Raw genomic sequence first — 18,422 nt, 5'->3', positions numbered from 1 at the left:
TAGTTTTCATGAGAGAAGAGTCAATAAAACAGTGTATCTATGAGTAAAGTAGGAAATCAATCTTCAATCACTGTACTTTATCCCCCCCCCCCCCCCCCCCGGGTCCCAGCACTTACCCCTTTAGCACTGACATGTTATTAGTGGTTTCAGAACAGCATATGGTAGAGAGGTGGGCAAGGTTTCCCTCTTTCAGCAGCATCCTAATCAGTTGCCCTGCCAAAGGTGTTTTGCAGCATCTTGGACCACCTCTGCTTTAATAGTGGCAGAGTTACACAGTGTCCCTTTTTTGCCACTCACAAATTCCTGCCTGAGTTAGTAAGGTGTATATTAGGCATGGGCAAACTTTGGCCCTCCAGTTGTTTTGGACTTCAACTCCTACAATTCCTAACAGCAGGTTGGCTGTTAGGAATTGTGAGAGTCGAAGTGCAAAACACCTGAAGGGCCAGAATTTGCCCATGCCTGGTGTATATGGAAAATATCAACGTTCTGAAGTCAAGACAATTTATTTTCGGTTACAGAAAGAACGTAAGGAAAAGCTATGGGATCCTGTTCATAGGTTGGCACTTGCAGAAGCCTGCAGGAGACAGGATGAGTTTGAAGCTGCTCATGTATCTCCATCACAGGTTTGTACTGTTAATTGTTTTAAAATGAGTTGCTACATTTTTGTGACACAGTTAATCTACTTCAATTGTCAAACATTGTTTCTTATTGATGTAACTTTTCTTATTTAAAGAGTGCATCAGTGAAATCCTGTGTATTAGGTTGTGCCTTGCTGAGTGTGATTGGCTCTAAGCACATTCAGTCAGTCTGTGTCTTCATTTACACATCTTCATATGTGGGTCTCATACAGTTCCTTGTGCAATGACTTCTATGCAAATAGATTCATTTAGTTGGATCAGAGTATTTGTTCAGTATATTTTATGCATCTTTATTGCATCTTTCAGGAAAGCAAGCTAATGAAGGAAGAGCTTCAGACTCAAGTGGAGTTGCTGAATTCTTTTGAGAAAAAATACAGTGATCCTGGCCCTGTGTATGACTGCTTGGTGTGGCATGATGGTGAAACTTGGCGGTAATCTCTTATTTTGATCTTTATATTTTATAAAATACTTATTCACCCTTCATTAGATCTCACTTGTAAAATAATAAATACATTCTATTCTTTTATCTGCATTCTGATTGTATCTGCACTCTTTGCAAGTAGTGTGTCTTAGTAGCTTGTTTGCATATAGCTGGGTCTAGTATAAAAAGGAGGAAGGAAGTGGGAAGAAAAAAATGTGGCATAGCTTTCAGAGTATCTGACTTGGATTTTAGCACAAACTTTTGTGGATATAAACCCATGTCTTTGGGTGCAGTATGGAGTGGTACTAAAGTATCAAGTATAAAGCATATTTATATAGTTGCAGGAGCTTGATAGAATATAACAAGATCCTGAAAGATGCAGATCATGACCCTTGCCCTACATTTGCATTCTTGTCATTTAGTAGTGATGTGTGAAAAATGTAAATCAGATCACCAAAATTTTCCCAGGGTTGAAAACGCTCCCTGAAAATACTCCTTTTGTTATACGTGCAGTAATGAGGACCATTATATTCGTATATTTAGTATGACATGAAGCTGTTGTCTTTGTTCATATCTTTGCTAAAGATTTGAACCCGTGAATATAATTCAATTTAGCAGGTTCTGTTTCTAGTTCCCCTTTTTAATTTCCTGATTCCAGGACTACAATATATAAAATCCTTAATGCATATGTCTGGGAAGGGTGAAATGTTCTGCAACCAATGATCTTAATTCTATTTGGCATCCCCACTTTTTATAATTAGCTGTGTTCTAACTGCTTGTTTGCATACAGCTAGGTCCAGATTGCAACTATATAACCCATGATTAGGACTGTGTATATCATACACAGGCTGCTTTGTAGCTGTAGAGCCCACTAAGAATATAGAAATATGTAGCAAAGCATATCTAAACAGACCCCAAGGCTGCAGTTGTCTGTTTCATTTCTGTCCTGCACCTTTTGAACATTGTGAAATTTTGTTCAAGTCATAAGTTCCTTAGGTTTTATCTACCTTTTCATTGTTTCTGATGCTGCTTTCTACCCAGCATTCAACTTGCTGCAATTTAGCCAGAAAAATAAAATAGCTTATTGAGTCAAAATGAATGTTAAAATATCAACCATAGCAAAATTTAAATAGAATCCTAAACAATGGCAGTATAATAATGGGATCCATAGTGATGGCAACAGGAAAAGACAAAATGCTGTTCTGTGTGTCTACAGTAGTAACCAGTCAGGGTAGAAATATAGAACATTGTCTTAGCTGGTATTCTCAACATGTGGCTCCCAGGAAAGGCTCCCAGGAATGGAAAGGGGAGCCTCGTAAGTTCCCCATTGCTGCCAATGGGCTGTATTTTTCAGGTGAGGACCAAAAAAGGCTATCCGGCTACTCACCCTAGTACTGACATCCCTGGGACCACATTAGTAAATAAGCTGAGGATCTGATTTTGCAATTTAATCGAAGCGGATTAGTGATTATTTGGGTTTTAAAACTTAAAGAAGGACTACACTCTCTTTAGAAAACAAAATGGATAAATTGTGGCTGTTCTCTTTTTTCTCTGCAGAGCGTGTATAGATGCAAGTGAATCTTGTGATTTCCCTAACTGCACTGTTTTACGAAACTACAGAGAGGCTCAGGAATATGGATCATTTGGCACATCAGAGATGCTGAATTATTCTGTCAATATTTATGATGAAGGGAACCTACTCTCAATTGTGACAAGTGGAGGTAAGATTTATTTTGTGAAGGAGGATTCACAGTTCTGGAGAATCCTCCTCTGTGGCTAATGCATTTTGTAAAATGGAAACTATAAAATGAAATGTTACTGCTAATTTCATGGTAGGCAAAGTTTGATTTTATGGTTGCCTCCTTTAGGCGAAACAAAAAGAAGTGATAATGCCTCTCCAGGAGCGGTAATTGGCCTTTAAAATAGGTTATGACCTCCTCTCCTCTTCTTACTTTGTTTAACATCAGAAAGTATCCACTTTTCATAATCTAAAGTGAACTTGAAAACACTAGTAGTATTAATGTTTTGGCCCTCAGACCCACCACAGTTATCAACACCTGAACCCCTTAGGTTCACAGAACATCAAGGATATTTTAGCCACTTCTTTGTAGTACTTTGGTTCATTTTTATGGTTAGAATATGTACAAGGATGTCTGAACACAAGGAGTTGTATGTGCATCATTCATTCTGTACAGTTCTATTTTTGTACTTGTGAAAAAAGATACTTCAAAAGGGAAACTCATGTAAATAGTCTAAAAAAACCTGTAAATATTCCTATTGGTATGCATTATGCTGCCATGGCTCTTTTGTAAGTTACAGTTTCTATGATAAAAGATCTATATGCCAGCAAAAAAAGCAATGTGGTTAATTTTGGAGTTTAATGGAATTGATTGAACAGCTACTTTTGGCAAGAATGCTGTGTTCTTCCAATAATGGACCAGATTTATTTTTTCAGGATCGCATGGAACACACGTTGCTAGCATAGCTGCTGGACATTTTCCAGATGAACCAGACCGGAATGGTGTTGCCCCTGGTGCACAGATTCTTGCAATAAAGATTGGTGATACAAGATTAAGCACCATGGAAACTGGCACTGGTTTAATAAGAGCTGTAAGTATTGATGACTGTTATATTCAAGATTGTTCTGGTGGTCTAAATAATGTTAGCCAGTTGCACAGAGATCAGGAAATCACTTTGTGACACTTTAAAATAACCTGCTTTATGTAAATACTAGTGAAATACCTAGGGTTGCCTGGGTTAGGCATTTTATAATATTTGGACAAAAATTGACAATGTTTGGTTATTGATTTTATGAATGATCCCATTAGAAAGTGCATACCTATATAATGGGACATTTTAAAAAGTTATACAGCTGATGGCCTACAATTTCCATTAGTCCCAGATCTGGCAGGATGAAACTCCCATCAGCCCCTGATCTTGCCAGCTGCATGCCGTCAGATCAGGTTTTGGTAGCTTCAATTCCCATTTGCCCCATATATGGCCAAGCCACATGTGGCTTGACTCCAACTCACATCATTTTTAATTATGCCCCTCCCTCCAAACCCCACCAATATTTCAAGGTTGATTGTTATGGTTATATGCACCAAGTTTGGTCCAGATCCATCCTGGGTGATTTTCATGTGGCTCTCCAGACATAGATGCACTCCAAATTCCAACATCTTCTTTCAAGCCCAAGTCCTGGTTGGACTGTAACTACCACAAGCCCCAGATTTTACCTGGTTTCAATTGCCTTCTGGGCTGCAGCTCCCGTCAGCCCCAGATCTGGCTGGGCCGTAGCTTGGGCCTCTTAACCATTCAGACGGCTTCGATGTCTTGTTAGAGCAGCCACTTGCATCATCCCCGGCCTGCCTCACAAAGAGGTAATGATTTTGAGAGAGTCAGCCTTGCAAGTAGGCTGATTCATCTGATGGGTTTGAAGGAGATTCATGCTCCCGGTCTTGATGAGAATCATACAATTCTCTGAATGTGGCTGGACTGCAACTCCCACCATCCTCTTACCAGCTCCCCTCGGCAGCATTTTAAGTTTGGTTCAGATCCATCAGGCCATGTAGTAGCCTTTGTGGATCAAACAAACATACATTCATATATACTTTGGCCTTTACATGTATAGATAAGCTTGTGTGAACCCCAGCCACATTCATCCAATATTTATGCAGTGATAAAATTCCTTCAGTCTTTAAACCACACAAGTTGAACCAATGTCCTTTATGGGAAATCTGTTCAGAAAATACATTCCATTCATATATTTCCCAGAACCAGTTCTTGTATTATCACATTTACCATTTTACAAAGCAATATTGGTTCAATACATTTTTAGGATGTGAACAAGTGTGTTTCTAAGATGTTTTTGAGAATTTACAACCAAGTAGCTAGCATGAATATGCAAACAGTTGGCTAAAAATAGTTGTGAGCAGCAGCTTCGTCAGCAAAGTGTGAAAGGTCATGATCATTTTGATCCAAAGCATTTTGATTTGGCCTGGAATGCCAAATCTACCCAGCTGAGCTGCTGTTGGGCCCATTCATTTGTTTATTATTTTATTTCAAGTGTTTTTATTATTTTCAGACAAAAGGCTTACCAGAATGACTTATGTAAATTCATAGAAACCTAAAGTAGACATCATTGAATGGCAGACAGATCTGAACCCTTTAGAATGTGTTCTTAGTGTTAAGAAAGGATTGACAGCCAGATGACAGGAGTGTCTGAGGAGAGCACTGCTTTCCACCCTACTGGCACATAGCCATTTCTTCCATCTGAATTGTCAGGTGCTACTTCTTGCTCCTTTTGGACACGCACCCCACATCTATACAGGCAGCCCCCAAGTTATGAACAAGATATGTTCTGTAAGTTTGTTCTTAAGTTGGATTTTTATGTAAGTAAGAACAGTAAGTGTAACTCCATTCATATGTGTGTGTGTGTGTGTACAAGCAAGCTCTGAATAGAATAGGGAAGGGTTAACACCCCCATGGTGTTTACTTTGTTGTCTGTACACCTGTTCAGAAGATTTCACCTCTCTTTTTGTCCCTGTGACAATTGTGTTTTGAAAAAAATGGCTTGTTATGGAAATAAGGATTGGTGATAAAGCTTCTGTTGAGACACCTTTCCCCCATGATGACTCTTCCAGGAGTGAATTTTCCTTCTGAGAGGTAGAGTTCTCACACTTCCTGTTGTCTCACTTCCAGTCGTTTATCAGTCTAATGTTTTAACTCGGAGACTGCCTGTATTTCTAAAAGTCAAAGTGTGTATGTATAGTTCTCCTTTATAGAATAAAGACTTTTGCATGGCTTCATAGATCTGGATCGAACTTGGTATAGATACCCTTCATTGTCCAAAGCTGAAGGAAAGAAAAGAACCAAAGTGGATTGACTATTGCTAAGTGAAGTGGCCCTCTGTGACCTCACTGAGAAAGAGAGTGAAGTAGCTTGGCTGCTGCCTGCTAGGTGACATGTGTATGAGAAGAAGGAAGGGAGGAAAGGGAATGAAAGAAAAAAGAAGGGAGGAACGGAGGAGAAAGGAGAAAGGGTTTGAGGGAAGGAAAGTAATGGAAAGAAGGGAAGGGGAAAAGAAGTGACAAAATAAAAAGAAGAAAGAGGGAAGGAAGGGGAAAAGGTATATGAGGGAAGAAAGAAGAAGAAAGACAAGAAAAGAGGGAGAAGATGTAGGAAGGAAATGAAGAGAAAGTCACAAAGAGTTAGCCCAAAGAGAGTTGCTAGAGTTGCCACAAAGATATTGTGAGACAGGTCTTCTCAGAGCTGGAGAGGGGAGAAAATGGGGTGAGAGGGGGACAGCAGCCCCTTTGATACCTGGACAACGCCAGGTATATACACCAGTGTAATATGCTGTTGTGTTCTGAATTCGCAGGTTGAGAACAATAACGCAGAAAGTACTTCACAAAAATCACTTCTCCCAAGAGCCATTTGTTATTTGTTGAACATCTGCAGCCTCTTTAAAAAAATTGGGTGTGTGCAGTGGATGGAATGAGAAAGGATTTTAGTAATGCTGCAGTATCCAAGTACTGAAATGAAAACTGGAAAATGTTACATGCTAGTGCTGACTTCATAAAATAATAGTGGCTTCAGATTTTAATAAGGATCACATTGAGCTAGACCTGGGTGTATGGCCCAGTCACTTATTGCCAATTCCTATATGAAACCATGATTTCTATGTGAAATAAAGGATACACAGATCTTACCATTTTAACACATTCTGCTAGTCTTCAACGTTCTTCAAGACTGTATTCTGGAAATGTAACCATAAATGAAATGGACACATCTGCTCTTAATCAGCAATATCCTATACTTGGTAACAAATGAGTTCATTGTATAGTTGCAGACAGCGCCTCTAGATGCTTAGCTTAGTGTTTAATTATTTAATTTTAACAGATGATTGAAACAATAAAATACAAGTGTGACCTTGTCAACTACAGTTATGGAGAAGCAACCCACTGGCCAAATGCTGGGTGAGTATGCTACACTTTCATTACTGTTACTTTGTTCTGGGACACAAATGGCTAACCCCCTTCTATCTAGGATACTGGCTTTAGGGACCAGCTAGATTGCTGTGTCTCTTGACTTACATAAAGCTCTGCAAGAGGTTTGTCGTGATGTGGACCCCTGGGTCTTTCCATTTTTGAAAACTGGGAGCATGGTTGAGACAGCAGGGTTACCACATTGTAGGAAGTCAAAGAAATGAAAAATAGTAGGGGAAAATCAGAAAATGCAGTCAGAAAGTACAAGTATTATGATTAGGAATTACGCCAATGTAATGGATATTTTTGAGACCTTATATGCTTTTAAATATCAAATAGATTTTTTCTAAAACAGAATATTTGATTCATCATTATATACAGCTCTGTATAGAGAGCGAGACTTCGTTCTATACTTCTGAATATTTTTGGGGGGAAAATGGACAGAAATAATCAACAAAAAGTCTAAAAATCACTTTCATGATGTTTCAGAGAGCAATAATTTATTTTTATTGCAGTGTTCTGTCTCTGCATGTTCCTTGTAGACCAGTTGAGTTTATAGCCAGAAGCAGATACAATTATGTTAAGGAATAATTGATTTCAGACTTCAGAGTTTACCTAGAAGCCACTCTGGAAAAGGCAAAGCAGTGAAACAATAGTGACAGAAGAAGGAATGAAACAATAGTGATGAAACATAGAAAATAGAGTGGATGCTTCAAGATCTTGAGCCATAAGAACACAAGAACCTAAGTCCTATGTTGGGCCAAAAGCCACCTAGTCCAGCATTATGCTTCTACGGCAAATTAGCATAGGAAGGCAATGCATTAGACTCATCAGTGCACTAGATGTGTCCGTCAGATACACATATAGGAAGTAAATTGCAGGAATAGTCAATCAGTGGAGTACCTTAAAGGATTACAGTTTGCAGAGCTGTTGAAGGTAACCTTGTTCTACTCCTGTAATGCTTTTTCACAAAAATGTGCTAGATCTTGTACTTACTTACTTAGGATTAGTGTGAATTCTAGGTGTCGTGGGACTGGAACTCCAGTTCCTTATCACTGGCAGTATATGACACTGAGAATTTCAGTCCATCAACACACTGAGGCAAGATTCTGCAATAGAGGAATTACACACATTTTTATTTAGACTTGTCTCACTATTTTTAATTCTAGTCGCTGACTTAGAGACTGCAAAACGCTTACAATAGTCAGGGAAATGACATTTTGGCTATATTCTTTAAGGCTTCTTTATTAATTAACAAAGTTGCTCATATGCTATCATGTTTTTTAAACTGGGACATTTATTGCCAAGAGGTTGACAATACACTGTAAACAATAAAGGGGGCGAAGTGCACTGTGAGGTTGCAGTTTTAAAAGACTGAAGCCTGTAGAGACCTCTGAAATGCCCACCTCTGTGAATGTATTTTTCCCCAAGGGGAGGTAAAATAGAAGTAAAAATGATCCAATTAACCACTTTATACTTTTTTAATATCTTCCAGGAGAATATGTGAAGTAATTAATGAAGCTGTATGGAAACATAATGTAATCTATGTTTCCAGTGCTGGTAACAATGGGCCTTGTCTGTCTACAGTAGGATGTCCAGGTGGAACTACATGTAGTGTGATTGGCAAGTATTTTATGTAATACCCTTTATAAAATGCAGCAGAGTTCATGTTTTACTTGAGTCTGGAAGTGGTAAATATAAGGACTGCTGTGCTGTATCAAACCTGTGGCATATCTAGCCCTGGTTCTTTTTGCATGATTATCAACAAGATGCTTGTGGGATGCCCAAGAAGCAAGTTATGAATGTAGCAACTCCATCTCTTGTTCCTCAGGAAATGATATGCAGGGACATACTGATATTGGTGATAATATATGGCTTTCATGATTAGCACCCTATTTGATATACTCTGTAAATTTATCTAAACCCCAAGTTGATAGTTATCACTACATTTTCAAGTAGCAGATTTTATAGCTTAGCTGCTTTGGGTGAAGTGGATATTTCTGAATGTGCTAAATGTCCCATTATTTGGTTTCAGTCAATGATCTTTGTATTATGAAAATGGAAAGAATAGTCTGCCTGTCCTTCCTCTCCACATCAGGCTTAACTTTATATTTTATGTTCTTTTGTATCCCCCTTCTATACATTGCATTTGTACCTTGGTTTTTTGAGATCCAGTAGACCAACATTTAAGTAAATACATCAGCTGGCATCCAGTTCAATAGTTCCAAGATAGTTATCTCATAATTTATGGGATTCACATTTATATTTATTAAATGACTAAACATAACCCCTCCACTACTTTTCAGCCAAGCTATACTCCAATCAAAGTGTTTCTGAAGCACTGCAAATTGGAGCACTGCAGCATTCTCCTGGTCGTGAAATATGCTGAGAGAAGCAGTTTTAAGAGAACCACAAAGGGTTTCTCTATCTCCTTTGTCACAATTTGTCCTGTGACTCAAAGAGCACTACAGATGTCCTTTAACAACCATTAACATGAGTCTCCAAGGGCCAGCTGGAACAAATAGATTTTATCTACCTTCCAGGTCCCTAGAAAAGCCTCTTTGAGGAGGCCAGTTCCTGCGTTTCCAACAGATAGACCTGTAATGATGGCAGGACAGTAAGAAGGGCCTTCCCAGAATTTTTCAAAACATGAGCAGGCTCACATGGGAGAATATGATGTTTCAGATAAGTCCTGTAGAGCCTTTATAGGTCAGAACCAGCACATTAAATTATGCCTGAAAACAGACTGGTAGCAGTGGAGTATGTTGCAGCAAGAAAACTTTGGGCTCCCTGTACCCAACCCCTTGTCAGGTTGTAGTGTTGGGCATCAAGTTACAGATCTCTGTGCTCCAAAGTGTTGCTGACATTCTTTATTTTGTAAATGTCACTGACCTAAATGGGTAACCAACTGAAATTTGAAAGTGTACTGACTACTTTTGCAGGTGTTGGTGCCTATGTGTCACCTGAGATGATGGTTGCTGAATATTCACTGAGAGAGAAATTGCCTGCAAATCAGTATACTTGGTCATCTCGGGGACCTAGGTAGGAATGTGCTTATTCATGACCAATTACATGTGTTGCATTATTTTTATGATCAGCTCAACTCTGAATTGAACCATGTTTGTCCTCAAGGGCTACATGTAGTACGGGTTAATGGGTTTGGTTTACATGTACATGCATGTACCCTCTTTCTTGTGGAAATTCCATTTCTTCGCCTTGTGAGGACTAGGAAATGAAAAGTAGTGATCATTTAGATTGCAGTTTTCCATGCTGTTCTCAGCAGCAGAAATGTGGATTAATCTACAGCCCATGTTGTGATCAAGAGCTGTATGGGAGCCACAGGTTGCCCATGCATCATCAAACATCTCCAAATATAAGGGGAAGAATGCTGATCAGAAGAATCATTCTGATCTTAGGGTATCAGCTCCTGAGTTAGTCTTCAAGCTTCAACCCTGAAAAATATTTCTTGCCTTTTAGAATTGTAAAATGCCGCAAGTAATCTTGATAAAACATTGTTTTATTTATTCAGTGTCTTTTCTTTAAAAATGGCAGCTCACATCATGAATTAAAAGAAACTACAGCATTAAAAACACAAATTATAATAAAAAGTTTTAAAACAATATACCCTATTGAGAAATTATTTTGAAACACTTAAAACAGAACTACACAAACAACATGAGAGCACATCCACTTCATAAAAGACCCTTCTGTGACAGTTAGTCTTCAACAGCTAATCAAAATACAATTATTTGCCAAAAGGTGCATATTTGACAAAACTGCATACTAAACTGTAAGAAGAGATGCCCACAGTAATGTGTAGAAATCTTGGTATAGATTTTTTAAATCACATTGATGCAGAATAAAACATATTCAGGATGAGAAAAATGAGCAAGATATTAGGAGAACAAACCCTGGAGGGAACTTAAAGAGAGCGAGAGCAGGAGAAAGACAGGAAACTAAACATGATAGATGGTGGATATATAACATTCAGCTATTTTTGAGTAGCAACTTATTAATTGAAGTAATTGCTTGATGAGGCAGTTGTTACTTCCTGTCAAATTGTAGGACCTTTCGCTCAGTGGAGGTCCAAATGCAAAATACATTGCGTTCAGTTTAAAATGTGGTAATTTAAAGAATCTCATTCAACAGTAGTTACAAAAAGCACATTGCCAGATTTTGCAGGACTCAAAGGGCCCTAGATAGTTTCATATGTTCAGATAAGGCTATAACCATTTGAGAAGACAGATATGTGCATTGTTCACTTGAGTGGCGATCAGTTCTTCCATACTAGTTCCGCTGATCAGAAATGTAAGACTGGAATGACACAACCCACCCACCCACCCACCCCGGCTTGGCAGGATAGTGCAGAAGATTAGGTTACATGCATATTATACACACCTTAGGAAACTACTTTTTGGTAAATGATACAGTACTTTTATACTTTTTGGTATAAATTGTTAGTTAAAATCAAGATGAGATGGATTAGAATTCAAATGTTTTGAATCAGATGTTACTGGCAGTTATGATTTATGTGTGTCTTCTAAATTTTGTTGACTTACAACATTTTGGGGTGTTTCCTCAACCCCTCATTTCCTAATTATTCAAGGCACCATAAAATATTACGTACAAATCAAAAAATAAAATGTACCAAATCACTTCAGTGCAGGGCTTGGAAAAAAATTATTGCTATAGTAAAAGAAAGCATATTCTCAGCACATCTTTTTAATTCTTATAACATTTGCTTAGGTGGATTTGGTACCTTTTGGATGCAAGCTCCACAGATATGCTGGACTAAATCCTCCCACTACCATTCTTTTTTTCTTTGTTTTATGTAGATTGTAAGACTGAGGGTAAGGAACTCTCTAATTAACATTTTGCAAGTGCCTCTTTATGCAACTGCAACTTAAGAATGTGGTTTAAATAAGGAGATAAATAAGTAAATATGTGAAAAAGTCTGCTAACAGAGAAATGAATAAATATTGTAATACGTGGATCACTACAGCTATCAACTATATTTCTGTGTTCTAGTACTGATGGAGCCCTAGGAGTAAGCATCAGTGCTCCTGGAGGTGCTATTGCATCTGTCCCTAACTGGACTTTACGAGGGACGCAACTAATGAATGGCACGTCAATGTCTTCACCTAATGCTTGTGGCGGCATTGCTCTAGTCTTGTCAGGTAATGTGTAATGACACACTTCCTTTATAAAAGAGAAATTGCAATCTATGGGCCCTTTTACACAATCATATAACCCAGAATATCAAGGCAGATAATCCACAATATCTCTTTGAACTGGGTTATGCAAGTCCACACTGCCATATAATTAAGTTCAAAGCAGATAATGTGGTATTTTATACAGCTGTGTGGATGGGTCCTTTGCATGCTCAACAACGCATTCATAATGAAAAAGAAATTAATTCATAAACAGATTTCTAGTGAAGAAATTTTCTTACCTTTTTTTATATCACAGGGCTCAAGGCTAATGGTGTGCATTATACTGTTCATTCAGTCAGAAGAGCATTAGAAAATACTGCAGTACAGGTGGAAAACATACATGTGTTTGCCCAAGGACATGGTATTATTCAGGTAAAATCTGAGCTGCTGCTCAAAGAAGCAAACTATTTATTGACTCGGTGCTATACCACATTTCTGAATAACAAAATAAATAATTTACTCCCATTAGTTCACTCACTTCTTTTGTCTACTCTTATAGCTGTAACAGATTGTATTAATGTAATAGTAAGCAGCTTCCTTGAAAACAGATGGAAAGACAAAATAGAGTTGAGTGTCATCAGCCCACTGGCAACACTAAACCCAAAAACCTCTGGATGCCCTCTTTCATATAGTGTTAAAGAGCATGGAGATCAAAACTGATCTCATAGTGGTTCTCAACCTGCAGGTCCCCAGATGTCCTAACAGCTGGTGAACTGGCTGGGATTTCTGGGAGTTGGAGACCAAAACAACTGAGGACCCACAGGTTAAGTACCACTATCATAGACCAACAGTCAGGGTGTCGAATACAAAAGCCCAAGTACCATCTTTTGTTGTTCACCCTTCCAGTAAGGAACAGAAGTACTGTAAAACAGTTCCCCCAAATCCTGAATAAAAAGCAACCTTGAAAGATAACATGTTCATTTGTATCAAAAGCTGTTTAAAGGTCCAACAAAACCAACAAGGGCACCTGACCAGTTATTTGTGTTGGTCTTCCATCAAAGTGATCAAACCACACAACCAGGCCTGAGGCCCAATTGAAATTGATTTAGATAATAATTTCATCCTAGAATCCCTGAATCTGGGAGGTCACCACTGTTCTGGAATCTTGCTCAGATTAGAATATTTGAGACTGGCCTATATTCTTGGGCATGGTGGGATTCAGGAACGAGTTCTTAGTAATGCCCTCTCCACAACTTTTTTAAAAGCAGGATGGAAACCTTCCTTGCCTCAGTGAGGCATTTGTTATGTCCCTTATACACGTAGCCAGATTCCTGCCTACTTCAAAGAGCCACAATGAACAAAGGTCTAGCAGGGACTGTCACCTTTCCCTGGATCCTGTCCATACTCTTTAGACAGCACAACTGGAAACTTAAGGAATAATACAGGATAATCAGGTGATTATGAAATTTAAGGAACATCTGTTCTAGTCAGATGCAATTATTTAGTGTTCATTTACATTTGAAAACAACAGCAAAAAGTACCAAAACCTAAGATCAGTTCACTTAAAATTTGTTCACTGTAGTTTCAATTCAATTAACAAAAGCCTTTCGTAAACAAAGTATCTTTTTTCCATTCATAAAAGGCTGTATTGATCTGATCAGATAGGTTATGGAAGAGAGAGAGAAATAGCACAAAGGTTCTCGAATGGAGAATGGCTTGGCTTCCTTATAGTGCTGGGAGCATATTTCTTGATTACTATGACTTGTATCTTGTACAGTGTTTTTTGTTTTCTTGCTCAAAGAGCATTGTAATATAGAATGCACTTGAAGTCTCCTCTAAAAATAAAATTAAAGAATTGCAACACAAAATTTCAAAATGCCCTGTATTTAGTTTTCTTCTGCAACCTTAATTCCAACTGTGGAGTAGCAGTCCCAAACAAGGTAGTTTTAAAATATTCCCAGACTGGGTATATGGAATGACTGTTAAAAGAAGCCTCTTTTATGCAGACATGGATATAAATGTCAAATCCCAGAGAATGGTCTTGGTGAACTTTCTCTTCCAGATGTTGAGTTTGTTATTGTTTTTTCTTCAAAGGTTGACAAAGCCTATGACTACCTCATTCAAAATACATCATTTGCAAACAGCATAGGTTTCACCATTACTGTGGGAAACAACCGTGGAATCTACCTCAGAGATCCTTGCCAGGTAGCTGCACCTTCTGATCATGGTGTTGGCATTGAACCATTCTTTCCTGAGAATACAGGTAAGAAAGTTCAATATTTGCCATAAAAAAGCTAGAAAATGAATATGGAATTTAAAGAAACATTTCTTCATAGGCTTGCTTCAAGGCTTCAAATAGATTTAAGAGTCTAAATCTTTGTACATTTTTGTTTCAGAAAATACTGACAGGATATCACTCCAGCTCCATCTAGCTTTAACTTCAAATGCGTCTTGGGTTCAGTGCCCTACACATCTGGAGCTCATGAATCAGTGTAGGCATATTAATATCCGTGTGGATCCACGTGGCCTGCGAGAAGGAGTTCACTACACAGAGGTATTGCCATCTGGTTCTCACCCCCCTCCCGACCCCCAAATATGGGATTTATTCCCATCTTGCTTAATGTCAGACTTTATAAGATGGGTCTCTCAACTCTTAACCACTGATAGAACACTATCCACTGGAGACTGTGTAATATAGAGCAAGGCTTGTTAAACATTTCCACTTTGGTCTTAGACATTTTTACACAATCCTGGATATAAAATACTGTAAAATAGGTATAAAAATAAACATTTACTGTTAGCAAATGGGCATTTGCAAGGCTTGCTAAACAGACTGATTTTCCTTTTTATGAAGTACAACTGAAACATCTTCTACAGACTCCATTGTAAACACTTCACAGTAAATTTGTGTAAATGTTTAAAACAGTCACCAGGTGACGTTCTGAAAACTTTTACTGTTGCTTGGTTTTTTGACATTGAGCCAAAGGAACCCAATTTGGGATAGGGACCCACAGTTTAAGAAGCAGTAATACAGAGTTCTAATGTCTGTGTTGGATTTAGATTTGAACTAGAACTGCTTAGAAGGACTGTTTGCCAATCTGGAAAAATATTCTTTGAACTTTCCACAGATGACATTGACAAGGAAAAATTCAGGATGAGCATTAAGAGTATATGCTGTATTTTTCAGAGTGTTTAATTTTACAGTACCATAATTTGGACTTATAAAAATTCCAAAAAATCTTGTTAACCATTTATCTGTAACCTTTAGAAAAGTAAAACTTGTTTGAAAGCATGGTGGCTAATGTTATTGCATTCAACATTTTTAGGTGTGTGGATATGAAATATCAATGCCTAATGCAGGTCCCCTGTTTCGAGTCCCAATAACCGTTGTTATACCAACAAGGTACATTATTTTCTTATGCTTACAGTGCTTTTAGGTTTTTTTTTCCAAGGCAGCCCCTTTGAGGAGATCTGAAAATGCCAGTGTCAATACTAAGTAGAATCCAGCCTTCATATCTTTATACATCTCATTATTTTAAATGTGCGAATTTGGTATCTTATCTCATTTTCATCCAGATAAAATTGAAATGGTCCACCTCAAATGATTAGTAAATTAGTTACAAAAGAAAGGTCCAAGGCCCCGTCCTCTTTCCAGCCATATGCTCTGAGAGATCCATGTGGTAGTGATCAGCAGCATGTGGCCCTTGCCCATTTTTCTATGTTTTGAAAATCTTTTCATGACAAAAAACAACTTTTGTTCCAATGAATGATAGCATCTAAAATAGTAGTTCTCAACCTGTGGGTCCCCAGGTGTTTTTGCCTACAACTCCCAGAAATCCCAGCCAGTTTACCAGCTGTTAGGGTTTCTGGCTGTTGAAGGCCAAAACATCTGGGGACCCACAGGTTGAGAACCACTGCTCTAAAGGAATTCTCCAGAGATTATGAGTCCCTTCTGAGGCAGATTCACAGATGTCAGAAGCCAGCCCTTTTTTTCAATGACTCTGTATGTTGATTCTTTGTCTGTTATATACTTATAAGCATTACAAGCAGTTTTGGCCAGTTACTAGAGTCATAATTTTAAATGATTATTAATACAGTTGTAAATAACACGGATAGCTTGCTTTAGACTTCTAAAATGCATGTTTGTGTTCCAACTTTTAAGCACACTTTTAACATTTTCTTAAATAATGCACTTCCATTCACAGGACAGATGACGCTTCACATTATGATCTCAAATTTACTGATGTTCATTTTAAACCTGGCCAAATTCAAAGACACTTTATTGAAGTTCCATCTGGAGCGACATGGGCTGGTAAGGCAGATAACAGACTGACTTTGTGGGCCCTTCAGATAGGAAGAGAAGACAGGAAATATATGTGTGTATGTTTTTGTTTTTGTTTTATTTTTGGTTGCTTTTAACTTTTGTGTGCTGTAAATTTTACCTGATTTTTATTCTGTTGTAAGATGCAATGAATCCCAAGCTTGAGGAGGATGTACTTTTTATTCGTGAAATATGCACAGTTTAAGATCTTTTTGTGGTATATTTCAGAATTTTGTGCTACTTTGACTCTTTAGAGCAGACGTGAGTAACGTGGAGTGTATCTACATTGTAGAATTAATACTCTTTGGACATAACCTTCACTGCTATGGCTTAAAGCTATAGAATAATGAGAACTGTAGTTTTGCAGTGTCTTTAGTCTTTTCTGCCAAACAGTTCTGGAGTCTCAGCAAGCTACAATTTTCATGATTTCATAGTGTTGAGCCATTGCAGCTAAAGTGGTGTCAAACTGCATTAATTCTAAGTGTGGATGCACCCATGGATTTCCAAATATTGTTGAACTACAGCTGCCATCAACTCTAAACAGCAAAGCCAATAGTGAAGGATCTTGGAAGTGGCAGTAAGTAGAATGCGAAAGGCCACTGTGATACCGTTACCTAGATTTAAACTGTCAGCTATCAGTTTATTGCCCACTCAAACTTATAAAGTTTTCCCCATATCTAAACAAGTTGTAAGATTCATCAGGTTTCCTAAAACAGCTTTGCCAGTGTATTAATTTTTCTGGTGTATCCTATGAGGCATACATCAGTGAATGTGTGAGTGAACTGGTGGTCTATTCAGAACTAGTCCTAACTCTGCCTTTTCTTGTTATCTAGAAGTAACAGTGCGTTCATCATCATCGGATGTAACTGCAAAGTTTGTCCTCCATGCGGTTCAACTAGTAAAGCAAAAGGCATATCGTAGTCATGAATTCTACAAATTTTCTTCAATACCAGAAAAAGGGTCAATTTCAGAAGCATTTCCCATCTTGGTAAGTTACCTTGACTCAAAAGTTATGTGCTGCCATACACCGCACTGTAATAGTAGTGTAAAAAAATATGATCTCCATAGTATTTTATAGGACTTAAATGTAGGGCTTGTTTTCTTTGGTGCAAGTATATTTTTCTTTTATCCTAATTGTGTTGTGCCTTCAAATTGTTTCCATTTCTTATGGTAACCATAAGACAAATTATCACAAGGTTTTCTTGGCAAGGTTTGCTTAGAGGGGGTTTCCCTTCGCCTTCCTCTGAGACTGAGAGAATATGACTTGCCCAATGTCACCCAATGGATTTCCATGGCTAAGAGGGCATTAATTCTTCAGTAAAATCTTGTGAACAGGGGCACAGATAGCAAAACAAATGTTACAGGGGTATTAACCCTTCCCTATGCTATCCAAAACTAGAAAGTGCTCAAATTGCTTTGGCTTTGGATGAAAGTTCTGGATTTCTTCTGTGAATGAAAGGTCCTGCAATAACTGTCTTACTGAAACTAATGGGATCGTCTTGAATTTAATCCAAAGCCACCTAAAAGGGTTATTTATACTGATATTATGAGTGCAGCACAGCCAGAGTTTAAAGCTGAATAACAGGGAGAAATATTTAAATGTATAGGTAAAGTAAGATAGTGCATGACAAATCCAGTATCAGCTGTTTATCAGTACTTTCCAAAGACGACTCAAAACATGGGCAGGCTTTAGTGTTCTTCAGAATTCTTTATCATACTAAAGCAAGAGGGGTTGGGGACCATAACAATACAAAAATTGGATTGTGTTGCCTTTTCACTAAACAGCTATATAATTCTTTGGCAGTGTGGGACACTTTAATCATCCCTCAAATTCAGGCTTTCAATTTAATTTACTCCCTGTTTTATGTTATTGTTCAGTGGAGACCTATTTTGCAGGCATCC

General features: G+C 38.1%; 1 protein-coding gene across 3 annotated transcripts in view; it reads left to right on the top strand.

Moving 5' to 3' along the window:
* TPP2 (tripeptidyl peptidase 2) overlaps window positions 1-18,422 on the top strand; it is a 49,806-nt gene that overhangs the window by 8,776 nt on the left and 22,608 nt on the right. For all 3 annotated transcript variants that reach the window (XM_060769577.2, XM_060769576.2, XM_060769578.2), the window contains exons 4-17: window positions 519-623; window positions 945-1,069; window positions 2,617-2,780; window positions 3,515-3,669; window positions 6,961-7,037; window positions 8,542-8,669; window positions 9,989-10,088; window positions 12,075-12,223; window positions 12,516-12,631; window positions 14,294-14,462; window positions 14,596-14,753; window positions 15,526-15,602; window positions 16,405-16,511; window positions 17,354-17,508. In XM_060769577.2, coding sequence (XP_060625560.2) covers window positions 519-623; window positions 945-1,069; window positions 2,617-2,780; window positions 3,515-3,669; window positions 6,961-7,037; window positions 8,542-8,669; window positions 9,989-10,088; window positions 12,075-12,223; window positions 12,516-12,631; window positions 14,294-14,462; window positions 14,596-14,753; window positions 15,526-15,602; window positions 16,405-16,511; window positions 17,354-17,508 — 1,785 coding nt within the window. The remainder of the gene's footprint in view (window positions 1-518; window positions 624-944; window positions 1,070-2,616; window positions 2,781-3,514; window positions 3,670-6,960; window positions 7,038-8,541; window positions 8,670-9,988; window positions 10,089-12,074; window positions 12,224-12,515; window positions 12,632-14,293; window positions 14,463-14,595; window positions 14,754-15,525; window positions 15,603-16,404; window positions 16,512-17,353; window positions 17,509-18,422) is intronic.

The sequence above is a fragment of the Anolis sagrei genome, chromosome 3 (genome assembly GCF_037176765.1).
Source record: "Anolis sagrei isolate rAnoSag1 chromosome 3, rAnoSag1.mat, whole genome shotgun sequence".
In the NCBI taxonomy this organism is placed as follows: Eukaryota; Metazoa; Chordata; class Lepidosauria; order Squamata; family Dactyloidae; genus Anolis; species Anolis sagrei.
Note: the sequence above shows the minus strand (reverse complement) of the source record. Positions and strands in the feature narration are given on the sequence as shown.